Source organism: Amblyraja radiata, chromosome 24 (genome assembly GCF_010909765.2).
Source record: "Amblyraja radiata isolate CabotCenter1 chromosome 24, sAmbRad1.1.pri, whole genome shotgun sequence".
Lineage (NCBI taxonomy): Eukaryota > Metazoa > Chordata > Chondrichthyes > Rajiformes > Rajidae > Amblyraja > Amblyraja radiata.
Genome location: NC_045979.1, coordinates 9842265 through 9862947, shown reverse-complemented (window position 1 = coordinate 9862947; position 20683 = coordinate 9842265). Strand labels below are relative to the sequence as shown.

Genomic DNA, 20683 nt, shown 5'->3' with positions numbered 1-20683 from the left:
CGGACTATCTTTGATCGGACTTTACTGACTTTATCTTGCAATAAACGTTATTCACATTATTCCATCCATCATGTGTCTGTACACTGTGGATGGCTCGATTGCAATCATGTATTGTCTTTCTGCTGACTTGTTAGCATGCAACAAAAGCTCTTCACTGTTCCGAGGTACACGTGATAATAAACTAAACTCAAAATAGATATTCAATGAAGTAAATGAGCCATATAGAAGGAACTAATTATAAGAATTCAAACCCATATTACTAAAGAAACAAAGACCACATGGTAGAAAATGGCTAGAAGACAGAAACCAAACCGTAATGGTGAACTGGTGCTTTATAGCAAAAGATAAAATCACTTTGATGTTCTCTACATCGGTGAGACCAAGCGCAGGCTTCGCCCAACACCTCCGCTCAGTTCGCAATAACCAACCTGATCTCCCAGTAGCTCAGCATTTCAACTCCTCCTCCCATTCCGAATCCGACCTTTCTGTCCTTGGCCTCCTCCATTGCCAGAGTGAGGCCCAGCACAAATTGGAGGAGCAGCACCTCATATTTCGCTTGGGTAGTTTACACCCCAGCAGTATGAACATTGACTACTCCAATTTCAGGTAGTCCTTGCTTTCTCCCTCCTTCCCCTCCCCTTCCCAGCTCTCCCACAGCCCACATTGTGTCCGCCTCATATTTGATGGAAGGACAATTTTCTAAAATGTTAAAAAAACCATGACTTTATTAATCAATGAATGAATTAATTAGTTACACATGCATGGAAATTATTAGTAAACTATTATACGTGAAAGGCATGGAGCAATGTGTTCATTTTCAGGTACAAAGATAGCACAGTGGCGCAGCTGGTAGAGCCACTGCCTCACAGCAACAGAGACCCAGGTTCTATCCTGACCTCGGGTGCTGTGTCTAAGGGGTTTGCATGTTCACCCTGTGCCAATGTGGGTTTGTCCAGGTGCTCCCAATTTCCTTCCACATCTCAAAGACGTGTGGGTTTGTGCGTTAATTGGCCTCTGAAAATTGCCCCTAATGTCAAGGGAGTGGCTGTAAAAGTGAACATTGTGATCGATGGTCGGCATGAACTCAATGGGCAGAAGGGTCTTTTTCAATGCTGTATTTTCTAGTCAATCAATACCACATTTTATCAAGAATATCAAGGCCTCAGGAGAGAAGGCCAAGCATATTTACTAGTGTGGTACCTTACAGGAGAGGGATTGGAGAAGCTGGGGTTGTCTTTAGAGTAGAAAAGGATAAAAGATGAGAATGATTGAAGTGTTCAAAATCTTGAAAGGTTTTAATAGAATACATAGAAAAACATATTTCTATTGACAGACATGTCAGTGCCAGAGTGCACAGATGTAAGGTGACTAACTGAAGATCAGAGCTTACTTAGGATAAATATGTACACAGAGGAGATATGACTTGAAAGATATAGTCGAGAAGAATCGTGAAAATAGATACAATAACAACTTCCAAAAGTGACAGGAGAAATATTAGAAGGGAGGGGATTATTGAACCACAGGGAAAGAAGGCAAATTACAATAATATTCTTCTTAGCTCTTCCAAAGACCCATTCAGACATTGGGCAAAAAGGCTTGCTACTGCACTGTTTAAGAAGGAACTGCAGATGCTGGAAAATCGAAGGTAGACAAAAGTGCTGGAGAAACTCAGCGGGTGCAGCAGCATCTATGGAGCGAAGGAAATAGGCCCATTTCCTTCGCTCCATAGATGCTGCTGCACCCGCTGAGTTTCTCCAGCACTTTTGTCTACCTTTGCTACTGCACTACATGCTTCTTCAATACAGCTTTGTTTCCCCGTTTCTCGGGATTTCACCCTTAAATATCTATTCATTGCTTTTGCAGTCTGGAAAGGAGAGTGAAGGACATTGTGCACAGAGCGTTCTGGGATAGCCTGCAGGCCCAGCTGGGTGAGACGCCACCACAGTACTCCCACGCCATCAAGTTGCTGCAAGAAGTTAAAGAGGTGAGGCAGAGACCCTGGACTATTGTGGAGCTGCCAATTGGCCCAGATCTCAGTTCTCTACCTTGGAAGTGGCAGGTTGGAATTTATCACTGAAAATTCAAAGCAGCTGTTTATAGCACAGCAGAATCTTTCACACTCACTGGGCATCTGCCTGGAATAAGACGGTCCCATAGAATCAGTGCCAAAGAGTTGGGCCAAACTTGTGAGAAACTTGTGACAAAATGGTAGAACAGCCAAATTCATGTTTACCCTTGCGCTGGGGTTAGAGAATGTTTCAAAAATTGCTCACTTCTTGGTGAATACAACGGCTACATTAACTCCTCACTCACCTTGAATTTAAGCCAAGGTTTCCTGATCTGCGTTGACATTGATGGGAATTCTTTGAAATTATCGGAGTTTTGAAGCAATTTCCGATCTTTGGAGCTATGTCCCTGAGGGTTCTGCCGATGTTTACTTTGGAAGCCACACAAACTATCCATCTGCCTGGGTACACAAAAATGCTGGAGAAACTCAGCGGGTGCAGCAGCATCTAAGGAGCGAAGGAAGTAGGCAACGTTTCGGGCCAAAACCCTTCTTCAGACTGATGGGGGATGGGGGGGGGGGGGGGGGGGGGGGCGGGGAGAAGAAAGGAAAAAGGAGGAGGAGGAGCCTGAGGGCTGAGGGAGAGATATGTGGGAAGGGGAGGAGACAGCAAGGGCTAACAGAATTGTGAGAATTCAATGTTCATGCCACCCGGATGCAGACTCCTCAAGCGGAATATGAGGTGCTGTTCCTCCAATTTCCTGTGTTGCTCACTCTGGCCATGGAGAAGGCCCAGGACAGAGAGGTCGGATACGGAATGGGAGGGGGAGTTGAAGTGCTGAGCCACCGGGAGGTCAGGTTGGTTAATGCGGACCGAGCGGGGGTGTTCGGCGAAACGATCGCCAAGCCTACGCTTGGTCTCATCCATCTGCCTAGTCTCTCAGACACCACCTGCCCCATCTGAGGCAGAGTCTGTAGTTTCCACATTGGCCTCATTAACCGCCTCAGAACCTACAAATCCAAAACTGAAGCCAATTGTTTCCAGATCTGAGGGACTGCCAAAGAAAACAGGATTGCCAAAGAGCTCTTCTCTCTCAAAATCTAAATCTGTGCACCTAAAACCCACCTAAATTTATCCTTGGAAAAAAAACTCGCCCAGATTCTGGTACAGGAAAGAAGATAACCAAAGTGTCTCAACAAGTGCAACATTCTCAGATCTTAACGAGGAAAGGTGAAGGAGAGGAAGAGGCTGCTCCTCACAATTCCAGTGACCTAAATTTGATTCTGATCTCTGCTATTGGAGTTAGTACGTTCTCCAGATGACCACATGTGTTTCTCCTGGGTACTCTGGTTTCCTCCCACATCACAAAAACTTGAGGGTTGTGGCCTATTGACCATTGTAAATTACCACCTGTGGTGCTGGGTGAGTTAATGGATATGTGGGAGGGAACATGTTGTGGGGAAGTGACGGGAATGTGATCAATGGGACAAATGACCTCCATCCATGTTGTGAGAACACACAGGAAAGAGAGGGGCATAGATATCCCAGCTTTCTTTAACGGACAGAAAATTGCTTTGTATTTCAATGTTAATCAAGATAAAACTGAAGAGCCTAGCAGTTTGAGAGTGAAATATAATTAGCTAATAAAGATTGCAATCAAATAAGAGTAAACGGATCAGATATAAGTGGAGCCATTGGTCTGTAGTGGATCTCATTCACTGTTGGTTGTATTCTCTCTCTTCAGTCGCTGTTGGCACTCCTGCTTCCCGCCCACACCTGTTTACGATCACAGATCGGTGAGGTGCTGGACCTAGAGCTGATACAACAACAGGCCAAGCACAACGCCTTGGATATCCACCGACTGGCCGGCTTCATCATAGGCATGATGGGGAGTCTCTGTGCACCGGTCAGGGATGGAGAAATAAGGAAACTGAAATGCATCACAGAGACCGTATCACTCTTCAGGTATGTGACGAGGGGCAAGTAGAGTACACTAGAATTAACCCTGTAAATATTCATGCCTCTTCAGAACCTTTAAGATTCACTTATCGCATATTCCCTTTTGTCTCAAGCTTGGTTTAAATTTTGTGAAGCATCTTGTGACTTTTTATTTTGTGAAGGATAAATATATAAATACAACATTATGTTATTTCAGGATTTACAGGGACTCACAAATAATAGACAGCTTTTAAAATTATAAATTACAAAGGGAGTACATTCTCCTGTGGTCTATGCTGACTTCATTTTGTAATGAAATTCACAATTTAATTTGCTTACTTAAAAGAAGCCAAGAATCGGCATTATAATGACTACAAAATCTCTTGCTCATTTGTTTTTCTCAATGCTTTCCCATGTGTTATCAATGCCATTAATTTTGTGCCATTAACTATGTAATACTGCACCTATCACTTCTGAAAGTGTTGATTGGTCCTGTTTCTAACACTAATTCCGGCACCACATTACTCATCATGTTTTTTCATCCAAGATCCTCGTGACTTGTAAAGATCTCAAGTCAAGTCAAGTTTATTCGTCACATACACATACGGGATGTGCAGTGAAATGAAAAAGATCTCGTGTTTCCCCGTGCAGATAATTTGATTTATTTGTATTAAAACAGAACATGCTGCAAATACTCAGCAGCTCAGGCTGTGTCTGTAGAGAATGAGTTCCAACAGTTCAAATTAATGACCTTAATGGTAGGAAAGATCAAAATGGGAATGCAGGAAAATTCATATGATTAAGGGCCTGTCCAACTTGGGCGACCTAATCCGCGAGTTCTGGCGAGTTTGCCCTCGACATACTCGCAGCATGGTCGACACAAGGTCATAGGAGGTCTTCGTAACTCTCCTTCATGCTCGAGAGTGGTATCCGCGTACTCGAGGCCTCAGCTAGGTTGTGGCGTTTTTTTCAATATGTTAAAGAATGCCCGCGAGTAAAAAAAAGGTTGCCATGGAAAAAATCGATACTTTTTTTACTCGTAGGTTTAGTCATAATAGGTTTTAGTAGGTCGGTCGAGGGTAGTCGAAGGTAGTCGTACATAGTCTTCATCATAGTCGAAGGGAGGTCGAAGGAGGTCGTCTTCACTCTCCACTATTCGGTGTCCAATTTTCCCGAAGTTAGTCGTAGCTAGTCGAAGCTGGTCTTCTACATAGTCGAAGGAGGTCTTGAACATGTCATTTATTCAAACTCTTCTAAACTCGCCAATTAGGTCACCCAAGTGGGACAGCCCCTTAAAGAGAAAATAGTCTAAGCTAGAAGTACAGGTAGTTGATAATGGAGCAAGGGACGAGGCAATAAAATGAATCCAAATGGAAAAAAATTGAATCTGTACAAATAGCTACTGTTTGGCAAAAAACGGCCAGTGGTTAGAATTGAAAATTATTCAACTATGTTCAATTGGCCTCCACCGAATGTATAGTTGTTATTTCCATGAATATCACTGAAGTGCATGAATGTTTAAACATGAAGCTTCATTAGAAACAACCTGCGCCTGCCTTGCCTTCTCTTATTTATTCTGTGCCTCAACCTCTTAACGGACTCAGATGATAAACTACTGAAGGTTGTCCCAGGTCCCTTTGCTCTCTAATCACCTTGTTCCTGAGGCATTGTGGACCATGTTAACCATTGCAGAGTGAAAAGGCTTGTCCCTCTCGAAATGACACCATTAATCCATCCAGTTTTACAATCTCAGGGAGATCTTCCGTGTGCTGGACTTGATGAAGATCGACATGGTGAACTTTACCATTAAGACTCTGAAGCCACACTTGCAACAACAGTCCATTCAGTATGAGCGCAGTAAGTTCCAGGAGTTCCTCAACAAACAGCCCAGTAAGTAACTCTGTGACATGGTGTTATTTAGTCAGAAAAGTTAAGCTGTAGGAAAAGTTGCATGGAATGAATGCTGGGGGTAGTGGTGGAGGCAGATATAATAGTGGCATTTAAGAGACTTTTGGATAAAAACACAGATAGGCAGGGAATGGAAGGATATGAATTGTGTGCAGAATGATAAGAGTTGCTCTTGGCATCATGTTCAGCACAGACATTGTGGACCGAAGGGCCTGTTCTTGTGCTGAACTGTTCTATGTTCTAATTAATGATTTACTGCATGTGAATGTGCTGAGAACCAAGAAGAAATGAAGGGAGAGTGTGGTGATGAACATGAGAAAGATTTACTTTGGTAGCTAAATTGGTAGCATGTTATATCTGAAAGCATTTATAATTTTGCTGCACATGTTGGGACGACAGCGATCTCTTCCTCCTCCAAAGTTGAGTTAAATACAATTGTTTCGTGTAAATTTAATAATCGATCTCACTATCCTGATTTTCTCAGGATGTAATGGAGAGAGCAAGGGGTATAATCATATAACATTAGTCCATTAGGTCAATTTCAGCCCATGTGAACAAATGACAAGGTCTTGGATGTGAAGATTGGTCAAAACAGTAGTTTTAAGCGGTATTTTCACAAGAGGGAGATGTAGGAGATACCAGTGCTGAGGGATAGGATAGCTGAATACCAGAGGGGGTGGCAACAGTGTGTACAAAACCACCACAGGGCAGGAAACAATCCAGCAACCTCTTAGTCCACATGGCTTAGTTAGCCCCTGCTGTTACCAAATAATCACATCTAATAGCAGCTTCTACACCAGTCAAACATTGATACCTTCTCACTTCTGATTCTCAGATGCTTTGGAGTACACAACTGCATGGCTGAAAGCAGCAACTGAGGAAACATCCAATTCAATATCCCAGAATCATGGCAACCAAACAACAGTGCTGAGCCCAGCTGCAGTGCTTAATCAAGGCTACATGAACCTGCTGAAATGGAACCACGACGCCAACACTTACCCAGAGGTAAGATTCACAAGTTCATGTTATAGGAGTAGAATTAGGCCATTCACCCCATCGAGCACTCTGCAATTTAATCATAGCTGATCTCTGCCTCCTAATCTCATTTTCCTGCTTTCCCCCATAACCCTTGACACCCATTCTAATCAAGAATTTGTCTATCTCTGCCTTAAAAATGTCCACTGACTTGGCCTCCACAGCCCTCAGGCGCAATGGGTTTCACAGATTAACTACCCTCTGACTAAAGAAGTTACTCCTCACCTCCTTTCTAAAAGGGCAGCCTTTAATTTTGAGGCTATGACCTCTGGTGGCTTCATCATGTCTCCAATAATCTCAGCAGAGATTACAATTGAATTCAGTCTCAATACTCAAATCAGTGAGCTTTTCAACTAGCATGCAGGACCTAGGTGAGTTTCCCCTACTATATTCCATCGCCCAGAGCCTGACAAGGACAGGTTTTGATGATGATTGGGTGAAGTTAATCATCATGGCCAAAACTATCATTTCGAGTTTGAACTGACCAAACATTTTCAATGATCCGTAATAGTTCCACCACTCATCTGCCCCACTGTTCTGCGGTGATTGACTAGATACTGTTGCGTTTCTTTAGTCAGGTACTGTCAACCAACACTGTTGTCCTCTTTTCTTGAACAGACTGTGCTGATGGACAAATCCCGTCTGCAGGGGCTGCAGCAGAGACTCGAGCAGCTGACTCTGGTGGCTTCTGTTCTTTTGATGACCACTAACGCAGTGGGAGCTGCCATTGGTGGTCTGCCAGGGTTTGTAGATAAACTAAAGCAGGTGACATGTGTGCTGTTGGATGAGCCGAGTTGCAAGTAAGTTAATCTGACCATTCGTCTCCAGGAAGCGATAAACACAGAATACCTTGAAGCATTTCAGCACCTGGCATAGTTACAACTCAATTTTGACGGCACGTCCAGGTGAAATCTGCATTGTTTCAATCAGCTTCCAGCCATGAGTGTGCAGATTGCATCAGTGACGCTGGCAGTGGGATGAGTATCTCCAGTATATTTGTTTTGATGTCCTGAGTTACGACCATGAGACAAGGTTGGACATGGAAGACTCTTTTGTCTGATTTCATTCTGTTATTTCAGAATAACAACTCTGGATCCTTGAGGCATGGACTTGCTTATTCTGGCCTGGTCAAAAGTAGTCTTAATAATAATAATAATAATAATAATAAACATTATTACAGACACAAGGTCCAGACAAGGGGCAACATTACATTAAAAATGCATTGCATATCAAATATCATAAATACATATAAAATCTTGGTATATAACATAAAACCATCATAATTTATATTTAACAAAAACCCACAATACTTAAGTTAAAAATCCAGATTAAAAGATGATCAATGTCCTACAACGAGACAACGATACCAGTGTCTCCACAGCTGGGATTCGTAGCGTGTAGTGCTAACCCTTATGTTTGTCAAGGCCACAATAAGCACATTTTTAGAGTCATTTATCCTGCAAATGAATTTATACATGTGGTGTCTTAGGATAGCTTCTAAAGTACTGACTCCTGCAGCCACAAACATATTACTGGCACTACACCATCTAGGTTGCCTTAGCAGTGTTCTCATGGCATCGTTATATGCCACCTTTAGTCTCTGCATACTTGTCTTTAAATAGTTCGACCACAGGTGCGCAGTGTGGAGGGGTGTGCAGTATGCTCTAAATAGCGACATCTTCACCACATCTGCACATGCACCAAATTTACGCAAGAGGATATTTGCCTGTACATACAGCATGCGTCGTTGCCTATAAATATCCTCATCATCTGTCATTTGTTCTGTAATAATATGCCCTAGATATTTTATCTTATTACAGACACTAAGATTGTTGTCAGACAATTTAAAAACAGGATATTTTAGGCATTTATCCTCTTTGTTTCTACAGACCATAACAGCACTCTTACTAGCATTGTATTTAATGTCATGTTCCACACCATACACGGAACATATAGTAAGGAGCTGCTGGAGACCAGCACTAGATGGACTAAAGACCACAAGATCATCTGCATACATAATATGGTTCACTAAAATATTACCAATCACGCACCCAGTGTTACAGGCTTTCAATTGTTTAGACAGATCATCAATATATAGATTAAAAAGGACTGGGGACAAAATTCCCCCTTGTCTAACACCATTGCTAACCCCAAATGGGGCTGAGACCCTATTGCCCCATTTTATTTGCATAGTCTGGTGGGCATACCAGTAGGCCAGAATTCTAACAATGTATTCAGGCACCCCTCTTTGACTCATTTTACCAAACAGCTTTCTGTGATTAACACGGTCAAAGGCTTTGGAAGCATCAATAAAGCACATAAGGATTGAAGAGTTTTTGCCTCTATATTTGTTTACAATCTCCTTTAGGGCATATATGCATGTCAGTGCCATGTTTAGCTTTAAAGCCAAACTGGTTATCTGTGGAGTTAACTGGTTATCTGTGGAGTTAACCAGTTAACTCCACAGATGTTACATATGTTACATATATTAACACAGATGTTAATGTTACATATTCCAGATCTTAGTCACTCTTTGTGTAAAGGAATCTTCCAAATTATGGGTTGAATAATCGCACCTTCTCGTGTCCTAGTGTCTGATTCATTCCATCCACTACTCCAATGCTTCCTCTTCACTCCATCTCCAACCCTGGCTTCAGCACTCCCCCCTCCATCTTCAACCCTTGGCACTTTCTCTTCCATCTCCATCCCCAGCACTCCCATCTCCACCCTGGCACCCCCTCTTACAACTCCATGCCCTGGCCCTCCCTCTTCCACCTCCATCCCTGGAACTTCCTCTCACATCTCTACCCCTGACACCCCCTCTCACAACTCCACCACTGACACCCAGTCTTATAACTCCATGCCCTGACCCTCCCTCTTCCATCACCCCTGGAACTTCCTCTCCCATCTCCACCCCTGACACCCCCTCTTACAACTCCATGCCCTGACCCTCCCTCTTCCATCTCCATCCCTGGAACTCCCTACTCCATCCTCAGCCCAGGTACTCCATCTTCCATCTCCATCCACATAACTCCTTCCTCCATTTCCAACCACAGTCCTGGCCCTCTTTCATCTCCAACCACAGGACCCCCTCCTTGTTCCATTGACCATTGGAAGGGAATGGAAGGTGTGGGTGCTTTGAGTTACAGACTTTTTTTCCTTCCTATCAAAATATCACATATATAGGTTTGAGGCTTTGACATGTAAAGTCAGTAACAGTGGAAGTTTTGACTTTATATCACAAAAAATAACACCTCTAAGCAAAAGGTACATCGCCATAAGCAGCTGCACAATACATTGTACTAAAATATTCTTGTGTTGCTCCCCTCTCTCAATCTCCAGGGCATTAAGATTAGGAGAAGCTCTACATGCACTCAGTGATCAGATCCACAGAGAGGTCAACAGAACACTTACTGAGCAGGGTTACACTCATCTGAGAAATGAGCAAGAAGCAATTCTAAAAGGACAAATCAGAAGCATTCGGCACAGCCACAATGTTGTTCGTATTCTGCTAGGTGAGTCTTGTGTACAACATCCAAAGTAACTGAGTGAAATTGTGCTATATTGTCTTTGTTAAGGCCCTGTCCCACTTTCCTGAGTTACAAACTCTCCCGAGTTTTCCCCTTGATTCGAACTCGGAGAATTACAGGTAATAGCCATTCGTAGGTACTCGGGGCTATTTTGTTTACTCATGGACATTTTTCAACATGTTGAAAAAACGTCCCGACTTACCTGATGCACCGAGTTCCTACGGCTAGCATTACGAGCCGCTATGAAACATCCACGTCCTACAAGCTCGCTACCGACATTCCCCGACATTCTCCAAGTTCGAATCAAGGGGAAAACTCGGGAAAGTTCGTGAGTAACTCGGGAAAGTGGGACAGGGGCTGTACTATAAAAAAACAATGATGTTTTCCTTTCCTTAAAGGAAATGTAAATTAAAACAAAATCACTTTGATTATAGACACAAAATGCTGGAGTAACTCAGTGGGTCAGGCAGCATCTCTGGCAAAAAGGAATAGGTGATGTTTTGGGTCGAGACCCTTCTTCAGGATTTGTTTCCTCTGGGTATGTGAGTACTCAGGAAAATGACTTCAGACCCTGTATGAAATGGAGTATGAAGGAGGGTCTTGACCCGAAATAGCACCTATTCCTTTTCTCCAGAGATGCTGCCTGACCCACTGAGTTACTCCAGCATTTTGTGTCTATATTCAGTGCAAAGCAGCATCTGCAGTTCCTTCTGATCACTTTGATTATTCCTATCTATAATTAGTATCATGATTGTACATCATTTTATGATTGAGACACCCAGTTGAGTAAATTCCCTTGATAGATTTACACAGTGGAGCTGGTAGATCAGCCCAAACTTTAAAGGACTACTTGGCCATGTTCTTTAGCACTTACTCTCATACTATTCTTACAGGCTATTGAAAAAGGATCAGCTAGGGGTTTCACCATTCGGTTGTTTGCCTACTGCACATCCCTTCCCACACCCAACCCCATTTAGTTGCCATTATTGTCTTTGCACTGAAGTAGAGGGCAGACCACCGAAGAATACCAACAACCATAGCTATGCACCCAAATAATTAACTACAGCTTGTAAATGAAGGAGGGGTGGCCAGGAGGGTGATAATTATATGTTGAAGTGAGAATCAAGGATGCAGTAGAAATATGAACAACTTTTAAGCAATTAGCCAAGAAGGTAAAATTGAGGAGTATCCACCAATGTTTTAACCTGTTATCATGAAAGCAAGCAACAAATGGGTTTTGTTTTGTTTCCACATAATATTGTCAATTGTAAAGCAGATCAAAGTACAAGATATCTCATTGTGCAATCACACTGTAAACATATGCTCAGATTATTCAAATACAAAGCAAATATTGAAATAATTTAACCACTTCCAATATATCCCCTCTGGAAAAAAATCAATTAAAGTTTGTTTCTCCAAATACAACAGATCCGGATCTTTAAGTCCGCCACAACAATTAGTAAGTTGATATATTTTACAATCACAGTCAAATACTGAACCCATTAAGTAAGAAATACAAATACCTATATTTATTTTTGGCAGCAGAATTAATAGAAAAAACTAATACTGAGCAACTATTTTTGGCAGCATGCCCAACTTAATGGACCATGAGGTATTTACCTGTAGCTGATTTCATTGTTTCTCTGTAGGTGAGCGGATCAACTTCTATGTGAAGGAATTCCTCAGTCTCTCCAGCCCACAAAATAGGCATTGTGCACTTCCAGGAGGTCTTGGTCCCATTCAGACAGAACTAAAGGAGATTGGCGCCACATTCAGCCACATCCTGCACCACAACAGGATGGTATTTGGACCTTACTACTCAGAAATTCTGGCAAAGCTGCTCGTCACGGAGGGAGACACTGGGATGGACTCTCGCTGAGTCGGGAAGCGGAATCCACAGTAAAACTGTCTGTAAATTGCACGAGGTGAGAAATCAGTGTCTTAAGGAACACCTTAATCTTCTCCTTCAAGCCAGAACACTTCCAGAAGTACAGAAAATCTTCAGAGCAGTAAAAATTGTACATCCAAAGCACAATCCATTGCTATTACCAAAACGATCTGTTGCAAATTGTTAATTATGTATTACCATAATTATTTAGCTGCTGCCTTCTTCTTCTTGCATATGGCGTGCACAGTCTAAAGTTGTCGGACAACTTGTTCTATTTGATTGTGCACGTCGGGTTGATTGCATTAATAGAAACAGGGTGGACCACATGAAGGTTGCAATCTCCCACCCCAGCTATCACATTAACAGCAGGCCTCTCACCCCCCAAAATCAGGGAGTTGTTTGTGACTTGGAAGGAAATAAAGTCCTATTAAATCCTGATATTCCAGTGCAATTATAGATGTTGACAATCATTAAAAATTAACGCTGGTTTTCTTTTTTTAACCCTCTTGTCTTTACCCCACACCTTTTATGCTGTAAACACCATGTCCAGAGTGATTCTTAAATCGTCAATGTTGAATGACTTAAAGTCCCTACTCTGTGTTGGATAATCCAGGCCAATTCAATGCACACACAGAGATATCAATCAAAGCTATCAGTTAGAAATTGGTGATGGTGCAATGTGATATTTTTTGCTGTGTAAATGTTGCTCTTCTTGCTGATAAGATGCATACTATTTCAGGGTGCTTTACACTTTGGACTTGACGTGATATTTGCTGGAAGTAATATCAATAATTGATATTACAATTGATTGATTGTGAGAATATCACTTATGCCTTAACGGATATCCAATTGCCATCCCACAAATTAAACTAGAAAACCAAATAAGAAAACCTTTAAAGGCACTGAAAAAGCAATTAACATGTATAAATTAAAATTTTGAGTAAACGTTAATTAATTAAAAGTTATCTTGATCGCTCACAGCCATTCCTATCCATTAAATTAATAACAAAATTATTTCTGTGCCAGATCTAACCTGATATCCGGATGGATTCCCCAGAGTAAATGTTGGGAGATAATGCATCGTTATTCTCCATCTCTGCACTGCATTAGAGTTACTGTAAGATCTGAGTACAGTTCGATTAGCGTAGGCAAACACCAAGTTCAGGGTTGTGCATTCATAGATTCAGAAATCCCAAACTTGTTGCAACTTATATATGGCATTTCTTTGGAATCCCAGAACTTTATTGAGCTTCTTAAATAAAGCAAATCTTGTAACTGGTAGTTTTTACTAGATGAGGAAATGATTATCTCATTGTTTTGTTGTAGTTTAGATATAGCAATGGAAACAAGCCTTTCAACCACCAGGTCCACGCTGTTCGTCGATTACCCTTTCACACTACTGCTACCTTATCCCACTTTTGCATCCACTCCCTACACACTAGGGCCAATTTACAAGGCCAATTAACCGACAAACCCGCATGTCTTTGGGATGTGGGCAAAAACCGGAACACCTGGAGGAAACCCTCGCAGTCACAGCAAGAACAGGGCAATTTCACGCAGACTGTTCCTGAGATCAGGATCAAACCCGAGTCTCTGGTACTGCACCACTGTGTTACTTTGACTGTTACTATATCCGATTCCAACAAAAGAAGTTCTCCCCAGATTATTTTCCCCTAAACTAAATACTTTGCATAAAGTAGACTTATTGTTGTTGTACGGAAATAATTAGTAATTCAGAAACATTGGTCTTGACCTGGACTCTCTCTGAAGCTTCCTCTTCTTATTTTCAATCTGATGCAAATTCTGAGATAGGTGCAGTGGGCAGAAACCCACCGTTAGACTGACCAATTGTTTCTCTGCTCATGTGGAATAATATGGGAAGTTAAAGTGCAAGCACCTAAAGTGAAGAACCAGTGAACCTGTGTCCCAACAATGTGTTGTACGGGGCAATGCAATAGTGAAGTCTCAATGCCTTGGTTAAAATTACATTCCCTCCATCTGAAGTGGAACATTTGTTCAAGTACGTTCATTGAATGCCATCTAGTGGTAAACTGAACTTCTCCAAATGTTGCAACAACTATCGATGTAATTTGCTCAATTCAAATGACATAGATATCAATGTATAAACACAGAGATCTGAGCTCAAAATCCAGGTCAGCATTTCTTTGCAGTATTGAAGAAATGCTATACTGCTGAATGTGCCATTTTCAGGCACGATGCTAATTTGGGAGTCTCCATGACTTATCGGGGGGATATTTTATTGAAGTGTATTTAAAAAAAGAGCAGAAGAATCATTGTACAATGATACTAGGCATGAATTCGCTGCCATACTTCCTAACATTGCAAGTGTGGCTACTCTTCAAATAAAGATTATGTCTTTGGCTGTAAGGAGCTTAGATGCATTCTAAGGAAATGAGAAATGCCATGTAAATGCATGTCTTTCCATTTTTCATTTACATTCACAGTAATTATTTTTGGGCATGCAGTGATTGCTACAACTGAATGAATTCTGAGTGAGCAGCTTTGCAAAACACCAGTGAAATGTATGGAGAAACATCTTACAGATTTTAAACAAAACTAAAAATACTTGTTTTTGCTTTTTTCTCTGAGGAAGGGTCTCAGACCTGAGGCATCACTCTGTTCATCAACTAGAGAGCAGTCCTGAACGAATATCTACCTGTGTAGGAAGAAACTGCAGATACTAATTGAAACAGAAGATAGACACAAAAAGCTGGAGTAACTCAACGGGTCAGACAGCATCTCTGGAGAGAAGGGATAGGTGACGTTTCGGGTCAAGACCCTTCTTCAGACCGATATTCAGGCATTTTAAATTAGAAGTAAAAGTATGAATTTTGATGAATGTTCAGCTGTGATGATTGAAGTTTTTTTTAACTGTTACACCAGCAGAGGGCATCAACTCCAAAAGTATCACCATTTTAAAATGAATTTTTCACACCGGCCAGAAGAAAATAGCAGATAGCTGTAATTCAAGAAAATACTTTCAAGTTAAAAATAAAACGTTCAGATTTAGACATATTTTGTTTTGGGACAGAATTGAAAAAGGCATAAAAATGTTATTGCTCAAGTGCTGAAAGTTATATGTACCCTCTTGACAAATATCACGTCAGTCCTATAGTTGGGACAAAAGTGCTTTATGCAATGAGGGCCTGATATATGGAGCACATTTTAATAAACCAGTAATTTCTACATCATTAACCGTGTAACTTCACAGCGAGATTGCAGCGTTGCAGAATCATACAAATTAATTTCTCCTTCCCAAGCTGTAACTATTTCTTCAAAGCCTCAATAAAAAGGTCTTTCTGAAATTCTTCCTTAAATCTCCACATTTTGGAAGCAGCCTCACCTCCTCAGTTTCACAGCCAATCTGCAACATGCCAATGAGCGATAGACTGCCATCCCCCAATTGTTAATTTGGTGGTGATTGCCCTATGAGTAGGCAAGATTATCCCTTCAAATGCCAACATTGGGAATGCATCAATACAGAATACTGCACGGTAATCTGAGTGCCAATTTGTGTCACACACCAGTTCCAATGTAAAACAAATTGGGGTATACTGGCAGATTAATGCCAGTGTCCTCACTAGGCCTGGGGCCACTTGGCATTAGTTAATTAGTTAATGCGTTCAATATAACATTATTGATATTGGTGTCACATTGTACGCATGACAATTTGTGTACAATATTGTAACTGCAGCTCATAGCTCGTATAATATTTCCACTGTGGAAAGGTTTTGTTTGCATACAATCCAACCTATTCAGATTAATTTTTTACCCAATCAGATAACACAATACATGCACTTCCTGGCTTATGTAAGGGTTGCATTCCGTAACCCCTTATCCAAGTCAGATTTTACGTGTCGGAATCACCATTCCCATCCTCTGCCAAATATAATTCACTGAGAGTATTAACTGTCTCAGCGATGCCCAGCTGCGCCTGGGGCACTTTCTGCAGCGTGTGGCATTCTGGGTAAGCACTGCCACCATTGCCGGCTTGTTTCCGAAGTAAACTTGAAATTACAAACTGCCTTAGTAGGGAATTATTTATGCAAGTGCAAGTTTAAGTAAGGCTATTGCGTAATTGGGGGAGCGCCTGTACATCAAACTTGTCAAATTTTAAAATTCATCATGGAAATTGCACCTGATCACAAAAAACCTTCAATTTTCTTCATGTCTGTTAACACGCAAGCTCAGCATGTCAAAGCTGATATTCGCTAAGTAAGTGGGATTAGTTCAAAGAATCCCTCTACACTACTCCAATATTCAATAAGATAACAACTGATCCATAGCCTAATTCCACTTATGTACCTCAGCTGCTTCTCAAAGAGTTAGCAGAAATTACCATTTCATTTTTCAAATGACTATGCTGGTGTTGACTACATTTTGAGGGATAATTGTGATGTTTGTGTGCAAGACACTTTCCCAGCCTCACTGAATGGGTGGCCTCAGACTTTTATTGTCCCCTTTCCTATTCTCTCTATCAATTCATATTTTTAAATCTATATCGACACTATCCACTCAAAATCCTAAAGGCTTTATTTAATCAAATCTCTCTCAATCTTTATTTATTGAGGAATACAAGCTTGCGTAATCTTTCTTCGTTACTTAACCGTAAGTGTCCTCCTACATTCTGGTGAATCTGCATTTCCTCCAAGGCTAATTTATCCTTTCTAAGCTGCTGTTGGTTTTACTCAATTATTTTTTATGGCTGTGGTAAAATTCATTTTACTGGCATACAAGATTATTTCCTTGTATTTTAAGAGACATTTATCTTAACATTTAACCATAAAAGGTCAATGCTGGTGTTGAAAGATCTCAGAATATTAATTTTAAATTCTACGTTGTCACATAGTATCATTTCCAGTTTGCAGATTCTGAAAAATTGTTCTTCACTGCTTCAGTCTATTACCAAAACAGGTATAACCAGATAATTCATATTTAATCAGTTGGAACTGGGACCTTCTCTTATCACAGCACAGCCATTGGCGCCTGAATGCTGATAAATCAAGAGGAACCATTAGAAAGCAATGTTGCCTCAGAACATGTTGTCTTCTGCCAAGCGTGACTTTGGCTCACTTCCCATCCCGTTTCGCACTCTAGAGCTGTTGCTTATCGAAGCAGATAATTAAAAGACAAGCTGTAAATATTTTAAATAATGCTCCACCATGTTTTTAGTAAGCTTGTGTAAGTTGACAACTAGATTGCACATTAAGAGTGGGAAAGATTCTCAAAGAACTGCAGCGTAATCAGAGTCCTAAGATAATCTATTGATTTTGTTTTACACTATTAATGCTGGCTGCGCTTGTCGCCTCATGTTTAATTCATTCTACTTCCTACCTCTCTCTGTAGGTGACAATGTTCTGGATGATTAGTTATGCGGTTACAGCAGGCTGTCTTTATTTTTTAACTGCAGAGGGTAAAAATGATGAGTGCTAGAAATCTCAAAAAATATATCCGAAGCTTTTGTAAACAGACTGGCTCTGAAAGGGAAATTCAAAATTCAGGTTTCAACCGGGTGCTAATCATGTATGATTTTCTGCATTAAAGCTTGATCAGATTCTGGATTCAAATGGGTCCCGATTAAGGCGTTGCTCGTACACTGATGCTCCAACTGGAATGCAATCAGACTTTCCTCTTTGCAAATGCTGATGATATTATGCATTTTCAGAATGTTCGGTTTTTATTTGATAGATTTGTTGTCAGCTTTGTTAACTGATTAGAAATTGTTGTCCCTGGAGAATTACTTTGTAAACATTGTGGGATTGAAATGATTTTGGATATTAGTTACAGGTTATATCTATTACAGATTATATTATAAATCATGTAAATTATGAATTACTGTCATTATAGGATTGTACAGTTGATTTTGTTTTGACTCCCAAGTTGCCTAACATGTGCCATTTTCTATCTACTACTGAAATACATAGACACCATTGTTGGTTTTGCCATCTTTGATTGGGATTACAGATGTGAGATTCACCAGTACAGGGTGGTGTGAGCTGGATCCATTACACATGCTGGTTTATACCAAAGAAAGACACAAAATGCTGGGTTAACTCAGCGGGTCAGGCAGCATCTCTGGAGAACATGCATAGGTGACATTTTGGGTCGGGATTCTTCTTCAGATTACTTAGTTTTCTGAAAATAAAAGTGTGAGTTACTTTGTTTTCCTTCTCGCTGTGGAAATGTAAGGGACCTCCATTTAGTTCATCTCAATATTACCAAAGCATTAGTGGGTATAAATTCCAAAACTGTTTTTTCAAGTAGATTGGTGCTCCCGCTCCTTCAAGAGGTGAATTATTAAAATGGGCATTGGAACTGTATGCTTAGATTCAGTTCCATCATACTCTAAAAAACAATTGGGAGAAAGGATGGAATGCTTCCCACCAGGAATTTTATGAATGAATCAAATCTCTCTCAGAATTGCTCTCTCCTCTCACCAACCATTTTGCAGAACGGCACTAGCAGAGACTACGAGCAAGATAGTATGTGGCATGGCACTGCCTGTTGCGCGGGAACAAGATATAAATGTATATAATAAAATTGCATTAGCCCAGTTTTATCTTGTTGGTTGACATGCTTTTACAAGAAAGACATTTAGTTATCTCAAATTAAGCTTGTTCCTCTATGACTGAACAGTTAACTTGAGCAGGTCCATATAGAAACATAGAAAAATAGGTAGGCCACTTGGCCCTTCGAGCCAGCACCACCATTCAATATGATCATGTTTGATCATCTAAAATCAGTACCCCGTTCATACTTTTTCCCCATATCCTTCAATTCCTTTAGCCAGAAGAACTAAATCTAACTCTCTCTTGAAAACATTGACATTTATTGGCATTAGGATACGTGCATCCTTCCGAAGTAATCCCTTTGGATCAAGAACAACTTGCTTCCATTCCAGTTCTGCAGGTTTACAGATGCTGATGAGGCCATTGTAGGATCCACAGACACAGTGGGTCAGGTTAGAAAGTGTTCCTGCTGGATTTCTGCCTGTTCAAAATGAAGCGTTCCTTCTCTATTTTGAACAGTTATGAGCAAGGGAATACCATGAATGGTTTGGGATATTGCACTTGTTTAAGGAGGCTTTGAGAATAGCTTTGGTTTAACTTCCAGATAACCCTTTGCCTTGACTGTGCACAAGTAGAGAGGTTGATTGTGGGCAAACGCTGGCCTTCCCATCTGATCCAACTGGGTGTAATTAGGGCCTCAATGTAGGGGCCATTAACCTGGAAGAGAACACTGCCATTGCTTTACTTATCCTTCTATTTGGAAGATTTCACAGATACAATTTGGATGGTATTTCTGCTGTCTGCTGTGGACATGCGAGAGAATAGGTTACTGGAAAATTAGCAAAGGAAATGGTGCTGATGGGATTTCAATGCAAGAACTCAGCATAGATCTAATGGGATGAATGGCCTCTTCCTGTGTCATAATCAACACAACGTTGAGTGGAATTCACTGCTCCATGATACACCAGGAATATTGTGCCAGGTCTTAGTTCTCGACAGTGACATTGTGAAGTAACAAGGAACATTTCACGTTCAAGGGTTGTGGTTAATTGGCCTTAGAAACATTGATGCCCGAGAACGTTTCTGCTCTTCCATTTAATCCTAGAGTGATCTTAACTCCTTTGTTCCATTAATAACTCAGTGGGTCAAACAGCATGGGTCCGAAGCAAAATTATGCCTATCCATGTTCTCCAGAGATGGTGCTTGACCCATTGAGTTACTCAACACTTTGTGAATTTATTTGGATATATAAGGAAGTTGTTGATCTAGGTTGGTTATCCAGTATTTCAAAAATATTGTAAAAGTCCAATCATAGAGCTAATTTTCTATTCATTCTTAGACTTGACACTTTCGTAAATATTTGGTTTCACAAAGCCAATTATACATTGACTGCAAAGATAAACACCCAAGCAGTAACAATCCTCAAGTTTTAAATGAATTGAAGTTAATAAGAAGTTAGGAGTTTTGGTCGATGTCCGTATATACATAATAACCATTAACACAGGTAGGATGCCATTTATTTTTAAGATTGGACCTATTGCCAAGGACAATGGTTCTTTAAACACCTCATAAATAAATCTTCATGTCTGAGCCAAATTAATGTTCAAGGTGGAGGATAACACAAGCTAGCCTCACCTTGTCCTCAATCCGAGCTCACAGTTGCATCGTTCCAGCCTTGGACAACTAAGATCAGGCATTCGTCGTATTTTTGCTTTCGTTCTGTTGCTGGACTGATCCAATGGATGGTGAAAACGTCTCTTGCACCTGGTTTGGTGATCGGACCCGAGCCTTCCGCTTGGTCTTGCCTATTAGGCTGCCTGCTGGCGACTTTTGCGGAGCTCCGGAAAA

The 20683-nt window shown here is 41.0% G+C and overlaps 1 protein-coding gene across 2 annotated transcripts in view; it reads left to right on the top strand.

The window, feature by feature from the left end:
* The window catches only part of tcp11 (t-complex 11), a 33904-nt gene extending 15024 nt beyond the window's left edge, over positions 1-18880 (top strand). For both annotated transcript variants that reach the window (XM_033042395.1, XM_033042394.1), the window contains 7 exons: positions 1864-1984; positions 3751-3971; positions 5698-5834; positions 6688-6857; positions 7506-7687; positions 10230-10402; positions 12067-18880. In XM_033042395.1, coding sequence (XP_032898286.1) covers positions 1864-1984; positions 3751-3971; positions 5698-5834; positions 6688-6857; positions 7506-7687; positions 10230-10402; positions 12067-12296 — 1234 coding nt within the window. In that variant the 3' untranslated portion in view covers positions 12297-18880. The remainder of the gene's footprint in view (positions 1-1863; positions 1985-3750; positions 3972-5697; positions 5835-6687; positions 6858-7505; positions 7688-10229; positions 10403-12066) is intronic.
* The last annotated feature ends 1803 nt before the right edge of the window (positions 18881-20683 follow it).